Here is a 9,309-nt window from a genome sequence, read left to right as displayed (position 1 = left end):
CTACGACTTAAATGTTACTGAGCGATAGCTTGCAAGTAGATACAATATCCTACGGAACGGCTTTATTTTTCAGTTTTCTTTTAGCATTTTATTCCCGACTCATCTCGACATTTCATTCTTACTTTTTTTCGTAATGATTTGAGGAAACTTTCAAGAAATGCGAAGTCGTTTCGAGTAACGGGCTCCTGGTCCCCGCCATGATCAGGTAACGGGTTCCTGGACTCAGCACGATCAGGTAACGGGTTCCTGGACCCGGCACGATCAGGTAACGGGCTCCTGGACCCGGCACGATCAGGTAACGGGCTCCTGGACCCGGCACGATCAGGTAACGGGCTCCTGGACCCGGCAAGATCATGTAACGGGCTCCTGGACCCGGCACGATCAGGTAACGGGCTCCTGGACTCGGCACGATCAGGTAACGGGCTCCTGGACCCGGCACGATCAGGTAACGGGCTCCTGGTCCCCGCCATGATCAGGTAACGGGTTCCTGGACCCGGCACGATCAGGTAACGGGCTCCTGGACTCGGCACGATCAGGCACGTCCGTCAGAAAAAAATATTTCCTGTCCTAGAAATGCGGACCTCATTTCTTCAATAAGCGCAAGTCGGAAGATGTTATTTGTCTTAACTTCACAAAAACGCAAAAAAATGAATAAAAACGAGTTATTCGTTATCTTTTGATGTAGCGCATTGAACACGCTGATTTATTCTACATAGATGTCGGCCCACTTAAAATTCAAAACAAAAATCGTTACACACACACGCACACACATTGAACGATAGTAGATATTGATCTCACTTACATAATATAGTTGTCTTTGTGTTGTTTTTGTGATATACGATGATCGTATACACCAGATATGAAATGTGATATATACGTAATGTGGAACTCGGTGAAATTATCTCTCTGTTGTTAGAATTTCGCTAACTCCAAGATCGAAGTCCACTTAAAACATTTCTCGCAAAGGACGGTCACACTATATAAGACACACGATAATATTTATATGTATATTTACTTATTCATACTCGATTGATATGTACTCAATTATTGTTACATTAGATGTGCAAGTTCGTTTTCGTTGTCTTCGTTTGTTTTGGTTTGAGGGCAATATTGAGAGCAGCCTCCGTCTCTTAGAAGTAGCAATCATTCTATCTGATCACATGATCATTTCAAAGATTTTAGAAGTTATTTTTTTCTTATTCGTAACGAAAGTCAAAGTACCTACTATAAGATCTCGAAATGACAAAAATTACCAACACTGCTACTACGTGGGTAGCCAGGCCACATATGTCTTTTGCGAACAAATCGACGGGTCTGTAATGCAATATTTCTATGAAGAGTATTTTCGGGGGGAATTTTTACCCTGACGGCCATGATGACGATATTGATCTGATGATGCCTATCTATCTGGTTGGATCAAAATTGATTTGATTGAAATTCATTTCTGATATTGGTTAATCAAGCTATTGATTTTTCATGGTAAACATCTATGGCTTTCCTCTGTTTTTGTTGGCGTTGGAAAATATGCAGAATAAATTCGTTAAATTGTCGTTTGGTGATTGCGCGCTCCCGTATCACAGATTTGCTTGCATCGGCCGCAAAAGATGCAGTCAATAACGTTAATGCGCTCACGGAATGCGATTCTGCAACTCGATGACTTTTTCATAAAATTCTGTTGTCTGTTCCATGAGACGGTGAAGTGCGGCGAAGTTGTACGCCAAGCGTTGCGAGTTAGATATAGAGGAAGGTTCCATTATGTTCATCATGATCTGGAATTCTTCGAGGGTTAAATGCAACTCGTTCATCTGCAATCAAGCAGCCAAAATACAAAATAATATCTACACGATTATTATTCTTACATTGTCGACGATTATCCGTGTACAGAAAAGAACGGGGTGGCCGTTTCGACGGCTATACGTGGGTTAATAATAACTATGTTACAATGGTGTTACAAGAACGGAAACTGGATGCATTCACAATGATGCTTGATCTGATCCCTCAAATTGTAGGAGTACTGGGATGAGATTGACCTTACTTTAAACGTGGGGGCAAGGTCGGGCTAATTCGGAAAACTTTCTGAGAATCTGTAGGAGTTAACTCACTCGGGAATATCAAATACCGGCATTAGCCTTGGGAATAATTCAGTAAAAGAAAAAACAATAAATGTAGCATTTTTTACAAAACGAGTGTTGCCTACCGTGATCTTGATGTGGGCAATTAACGAATTCAATCGTTTTGTTATTGTCTCCATTTGACACCAGAATTCGTGACCGTTGCCTTCTTTAGAACAGTCTATATGACAGGCTTTATCGGCCAACAAATTGTGTTTGCACACTTCCATTTCTTCCATAGTCGTTACATTGATGACTACTTTCTTGAATCTTTTCATAGTGTTCAATGCTCGATTCAGCATCTCCTGTTTGAATGTACATAATTGTCAAATGATTAGCCGCAAGAATATTATTCAATCGAAAAAATGAGCTATCAACACTATAGATTTATTTCAGTCTATTTGTTATCTAACGCGTGAATGTTATAACGAAAGGAAGTTGTCTTTACAGTTAATCAGCTGGAAGATTCATAAGCTAATTTGTTATTTCCACCCCCGCCTCTCGTCATCGACGATCAATTAAGCACAAACACAGCCGATAGAGTTCAGCTGTTGATTTTAAGCATTGAAGCAGAATCGCAGACATTACTCTCGTTTAAAGCTGTTTCAATGAACGACAAGTTTTCAAATTGCAATTCATTCATCGATACACGCTTCCATCTTCTGCTGAACGGGTTTATTTCTAAAGGTGACGGCAGTTGCTGCGAGTGTGACGATGCGCCAGGTATAAAAAAAGAAACCGTTGATTCCGAGAATCACCACCAACTCTTCATATCAGGTTTCATGTAGAACAAATATGAATCTCGCTCGTAATACGATTCCGATAGCTCCGTATTTAGAATGCTATAAAACCAGGGGCCAGGCTCGAAAGTAGATTAAAAGGTAACCGTAGTGAAAGTTTGAACGGGGTTACTTCGTATTCCGATGGTTAAAACCAAGGTTTGGCATCCCTGCTGTTCTATTGAAATTATCTATAACTCATTAGACTATATGTGAAATTATTTTTTTATATATATAATGTTTCTATATTTATATGTAATTTCAATGCATCCAGAAATAAAGAATATCATAATCATAATCAAACCAACTTCTGAACGGTTATACTGGTTACATTCTGTCATTCATTTCTATATGTTTGAGTGACGAGGCTTTAATGTGCAGTTCAAAGAAAAACACGATCTGTGAGTTATAGTTATCAGCAATATTTTTGATGAAATCAATAGAATTGAAATATTGTTCATCGGTTAGTTTGAACGGAAGTGAGCTTTAAGAAAGTATATCAAACCTGTAAAACGTCGTTGAGATTTTGTAAGCCGGTATCGTGGCTGGTCATCTCCGGAATCTCGAGAAGCGGATGATTAGTCATAGCAACGGCAAATATTTCACAGTTTTTGAATTTGTCAGCAGGAATCGCTCGCTTTCGACGAATGCACTATGAAATTAGAGCAACAAAACAGAAATCCTGTTAGAATAGAAAACGATAACAGCATCCAGTAAATTGCCCGATGAACGACCATTTAATTGGTAATATCTTATGTTTCACAAAAGACTAAAAAAATTATCGCAACAATGGGGACCTCGAGCGACCGCCACGAAATGGCGCCTAGAAACTGGAAACTTCTTTAATAACGATATCTTAATCTCAATCTCAATCAAAGAGTAAAAAGTAATGTTTCTATGAAGATGAGATTTAGATTGATCGCGAAGCCGTGGGATCGATAAATAAATATACGATATCACTAATTGTGCGATCGTTTATTGTGCTACATTGAGAATAGATCAGTTTATCCGTCGTATTATCAGCAGATTACCTTTCTATCAAATACAAAATCTACCAAAAGAGTAAAAGTTTTCATTCAATTCAAATATTGATTCCCGTATTTAAGAGTAGATTAAAGATTGCACTATGAATCGTAGTAACCATCATCATATGGGCGAAAGACGAGCGTTTTTTTTCAAGAAGAATATATTCATCAACACAATCTTGCTGTGGATCTAATTATCGTTAGAAATTATAACACGGACATTTCTATACCGCTAAAATATCGGATATCTAGAATTAGAATTAATACCGAACTATCAACTATAAATAATTCTGCAATATTACAATTCAGCCGCCTAATTTACGTTAACTATTATCTCTGAGATCATACGATATACGTCACTGTTACAGTGGTCATAATCGCGCTGTACATGTTTGACCTTCCAAGGTCATAGAGGAATTAGTTAATTGATACGATCTATTTCCGGTCACTCTAACGTTTACCGAGCACTCGTCGAAGCAGGGATTAACAACGACTTATGTGGCACGGTGTTAACCAAATACCACTAGACGATCGATGATATATGTTAGTTCTAAAACTTTAAATATCTTGATTTATCAGAACGAATCAACTAACACCATTAACGTAACAGAAAATACGATCCACTGCGAGTATTTACTTACATAATCCTGGAAGGTCTCTTGTAAACGATATTTTAGATCTAGTGCCGATGAAGCCATGTGGTCGAGCTTCTGTCTAACGACGGTGAGATATTCAGGAGATCCGCGCCGGACGCGTCCGTCGATCAGATCTTTCTCCCCGTCGTCTTGTTGGCCGAATCTGTCCGAAAAGGTTCGGTGCTGTACGACGTTTGTGCCGCGTTGAAGCTGACGCAGAATATCCCGATAGAACGCGCCCCGTTCTTCCACTGGCAGTGACTGCGTTTGAGACATCACGCACAAGAAGACGAGTAGTAACACGGTTACATCACGGATTGATACTGAGAAAAAAGATCAACAAATCACACGTTTATTTCGTGTAGTTTTAAACATATTTCATTCAATAAAATGAAAACGATAACTTTAACACGAAATGCACAGTATTTTTATAGATGTTACGTATGCAATGATTAACCACTCGATGGTGACATCACCCACGCAAACGGGATTACATTGATTTGATTAATATGAGGATCTTGACACATATATCTTTTTGTAAAGTAGATCACTTTTGCGACGTAGAATTTGAATAGTCGTCAGAGTGAGACACAAATAGCAATCTATAGACTCTTCGAGACACTTCGTGATGTTGGGAAATAATGTCTATAGGTTAAAGTATCAGAATTTAACCGTTTTATTGCCAGGCCGAGGAGCGTACTCAGTTTTTTAACAGTTCGGAATGAAGTAGATTTTTAATTTGCGGCGTGGGCGTTCGCACTTCTCATATCGATGTTCAATAAGTTTCGTTATTTACACATGTCAAATGAAAAATTGACGTCGTTTTGCAGAACTATTTCAGCAACACATCGGCGGCAGTTGAAATAAATGAATATATACGATAAACGCGCTGGTTGAAATCGTGTAGCAGTCATCTTACACTTCACAAACCGACCTTTGGATTAGAAAACTAAACCGATTCGACAAACATTGGGGCGAAAAGACAGAAATAAATTCGATATGCTTGAAATGGAATATCGAATGTAATGCGTTGTGCCAAAAATGAGTTTTTGTACCCAATGAATAATTACTCAGCCGTTCGCGTCTGTATCATTACTGAAAACACAATATCATTAGAAACCTTAGGTTGATTTTCGCCTGTTTTAGTTAATCTTACCACCGGAAGTGCTTAACAGGCAAGTTACTCGGATCGGATGAAATCTAGTTCAGTCCTTTGTAGTTTTGCGTAAAGCACTAAAAATAACGAATCATTTATTGTTCATTTCAGGCCATTTTAAAAGACGACCATTTCTCTCATGCCTCGAATTCGGTGCGTGGTGAAAAATCGTTTGAATACAACCGATTTTCATTTAGAAGTCGTTGAAACAGTGATTGAACTACAATCGTAAAAGCAGCGCACAATGACTTAAACATCCACGAATCCATTAAATGAATTCAGTAAATTCTCGCACAAATTTCGCGGTCAATAATTAGAATTGAAATATGTACCTAGTCGCATTTATAGTTAGTGGCACAAAGCTCACTAATAATAAACACTGTGTTGGTTTAATATTTCACCTAATCACTGACTACACGTTATAGCTAATGGCTTTGATATCCGATTAAACCTTGAATTCAAATATTTACTACGTTTAACTCAATGCCTCCGCGAACTCCGTTAAATTTTAGCGGTCAAATATTTTTGGCGTTGTTTATATGAAATACAAAAGTTAATCGTAAATCAGTAAATCACATATTAACGATAATTATAAAAATGCCGACTACTTGGAAACTTTCTCACAAATTGTCGTACACAATTCATGTTTAAAATCTTAAACATCTAAAATATCTTTAACAAAATCAAGTTTTTTGTAAAAAAGATTATAGAATACAATTCATCGTTTCGATAATTTGAATAGATATTCTTATAAAAGAAAAAGAAATACATAAACAAAAATACATGAATCATTGAGTGATTAAATGTATTGCCTACCTGCTTCCATTTTCCCTCTCTTCGCAATTTATCCAGAGATCTAAAATGGTCCGTGTTTCTGAAAAGTAAGGGCCTGCTCCCAAGTCGCACTGCCTTTTATCTCTGATAAATTGAGGTTAAATGGGAAATGTTTATCACTGCCTAGCAACGAAAACTTACTGAGCGATGAATGTTACCAACTCATCCTGGAAAAGTTTCCGATCACTTCTAGGATGGGTCTCCATGGTGACCTATCATCCAACCCACTCACGTGAGACCAACGTTGTGTTGATAAATAATGCAAAACTCTGTGAGTTGCTTCTGTCACGTTCTTTATGAACTTTCGTTACAACCCGTCATCGGGTCTAAATCTGATATTTGATCATAAAACCCGGCAAATCTTCCTTCTTCATGTTATTGATGATTCGCGTAGAGCAGTTGTGTTTAAACGCCTGAAGCCCGCGCGTAATACCTCAAATTCCAAGTGGATTATCGAAAATGAATAATTGGCCGCCACCGCCTCCGCTTACATATATATAAGTCAAATTGTCACCAAAGCTGACGCAATCGTGTGAGTTCACTTGAAAGTGGCAAATATTACAACGATGAATATCATTACGTGTTTCGCGTGAACAAAGATTCAAATGGCCTAAAAAAACGTCGCCTTAATGAGGCAGAATTCTTGCTAGTAAAGTGAAGATTCAAAATCGCTTTTTAGTAAAGTTAAATTTCAAATATTGCTTAATGTTCGTTAAGGCAATAGGGTTTTTATATGCGTAACTATTAGAGTCTCGACCAATCGGCCGTTTTCTTATGCTAATAATACAATGGGCAACTGTTGTAACGACTTAATCACAAACCATATAACACCACGAATTAATTTGAATTTGAATCAATCTGAAATAAGTACTTTGTCTGCAACTCGAAGACTGAAATCAAGGAGCTGAGCTGATAAACAACGTTCCTTTAAAATGCATGAGAATATTGTGTGGAGCTGGCCTTGTCGGCTGGCAAGTGAAAACTCGGACCGTGGCTGATTTTCGGTAAATATTTCTGCGTTCGAAGTTTTACGGCAATTAGTGTTACAACATTAATCCAAACATCCGTGTCGGGTTTCGACTTCCTTGGAAGGTTAAGGATTATCGCGGCTACGATGTGATTTAATATGACAGATATCGAGTAATATGTTTTAACTGAAAACAAACGCGATGACAGAGTCATCATCGAAGGACGTGTCGTTAAGAGCATTCTGTCAGCCGTTTGGTTGGAAGCGGGAAATCATAATATAACCGAAAGTTTACACGTTAAACACAAGCTACTGATTGACAACACAAATCTAGATAGAAATTTTCTTGGAATTCGGCATAATTTCCCTAGCTTATTATATACTGTTATGGTCAATACCCAGTTCATAAAAGGTTGATCTCTCCACGAGCAAAAAGAAAGTCCAGATTGTTTCCTTATACGATTCCCTATATTGAGCAGTTTCAGGTCCATTTCAGAATTTCCAACACACGGCACAGTGTTTTTTTACCACGTTAGTTCTCATCTTCAGATTCCATTTAATAAAGAATGGTTACAAACTTCATTAGGGTCCGCGTTCTTAAGCTACTGGGGCCAGTTGGACAGTCGTGACTTAAGTCCAAAAATAGTCTTAAATCTTTAGACTGGTCTTAAGTTGTTTGATTGGCTATAGAACTTAGTTGGTCTTAGACTGGTCTTAAGTCTAAGCCATGACTATGCAACCGGCCCCCTGATGACTTAAACGACTAGGTTGAGATTTAAAAAAAAAGTTGAATTGTGATTTATTTTCGTGAGCGTGAGAGTTTTTTTTTAAAGTTTTCCCCTGGAACGTGGAGCTCGGGTATCGAAGCCCATCCTGTCATCTGTATCACATTGTATCATGCCAGACATCAAAACATAGATTTCAAATAGTTCGTTTATCTACGAATGTGTGCTTGCGATGATTTCCTAGAATTTGCTCAATACCATTGTAAGTTAGCGTCTGGGAATCGTATTTACCACGAAAGGTCATTCATAAAAACCTACGCATCACTAAGATTTTCTTCATATTTTGAAAAAGAATGTATATTCAATATGCTTTTAAAAATCGTATTGTTTCTAAAGATCGAATTTTTAGAGCGAAAAAATTTGCCGTTTTGTATTTCTTACGGGTCATTTCCCAAATATATGTATATATTAAAGATTTATACTGAAAAGTGCTATTCATCATTTTATCTCACTCCAAATCGAGAAGAGGATTATATTTATTTTCCTGCTAAATTTATTGAACTTGCAGCGACATCGCCGTGGATTAAACACATGCGTTTTGCTAAGCCAGTTTGTCCTCGGGGTGAACTGCATAGCCGAACACGGGATATGGCTAATTTTGCGAAGCCCTTCCTTCCGAACTACGTCTTAAGACCAGAACGCCGCAGTCACCGGAGTTCGTAACTATTATTGGGACTAAATTACTCAAATTAAGTCTCTTACATGTCTGGCGATGATGTAAACAAATGTACAGTATTCTATACATTTATTCTTACTATTTTCAGATTTTGAATTACGCGAAGGATCGAGAAATAACAAGCAAATACGTTGAGTATATATGTTGAATATTTATTTGATAATCTATTACATCTAAATTCTCAGACTAAGGTCGCTAAGAAATAATTGTTTCCCGCCATCAAAAACAATTAACGAGGGGCCAAATATGGTTCAAAATGGCAAATAGTCGGATCATCTTTCAGACCACGCAATTTTATGCGTAAACATCGCATCAATATTACATGTTCCCAGTTCATGTTC

The 9,309-nt window shown here is 37.9% G+C and overlaps 1 protein-coding gene across 1 annotated transcript; it reads right to left on the bottom strand.

The window, feature by feature from the left end:
• Positions 1-944: 944 nt before the first annotated feature.
• LOC141900396 (uncharacterized) lies at positions 945-6,573 on the bottom strand. The gene is made up of 5 exons (XM_074787278.1): positions 6,523-6,573; positions 4,557-4,873; positions 3,396-3,542; positions 2,198-2,416; positions 945-1,805 (listed from the first exon to the last, which is right to left on the bottom strand). Exons 1-5 carry the CDS (start codon positions 6,530-6,532, stop codon positions 1,629-1,631), a joined length of 870 nt encoding a protein of 289 aa, XP_074643379.1. The 5' UTR covers positions 6,533-6,573; the 3' UTR covers positions 945-1,628.
• Between the last annotated feature and the right edge of the window lie 2,736 nt (positions 6,574-9,309).

The sequence above is a fragment of the Tubulanus polymorphus genome, chromosome 2 (genome assembly GCF_964204645.1).
Source record: "Tubulanus polymorphus chromosome 2, tnTubPoly1.2, whole genome shotgun sequence".
NCBI classification, from domain to species: domain Eukaryota; kingdom Metazoa; phylum Nemertea; class Palaeonemertea; order Tubulaniformes; family Tubulanidae; genus Tubulanus; species Tubulanus polymorphus.
The sequence above is the reverse complement of the archived record's forward strand: the minus strand, read 5'-3'. Positions and strand labels throughout refer to the sequence as shown.

Coding starts and splice junctions, on each gene's coding strand:
- LOC141900396 (XM_074787278.1), bottom strand. Junction 3,543..4,556: donor AAGAGACCTTCCAGGATTAT/GTAAGTAAATAC, acceptor CTAATTTCATAG/TGCATTCGTCGAAAGCGAGC. Junction 1,806..2,197: donor TTGCCCACATCAAGATCACG/GTAGGCAACACT, acceptor GCTTGATTGCAG/ATGAACGAGTTGCATTTAAC.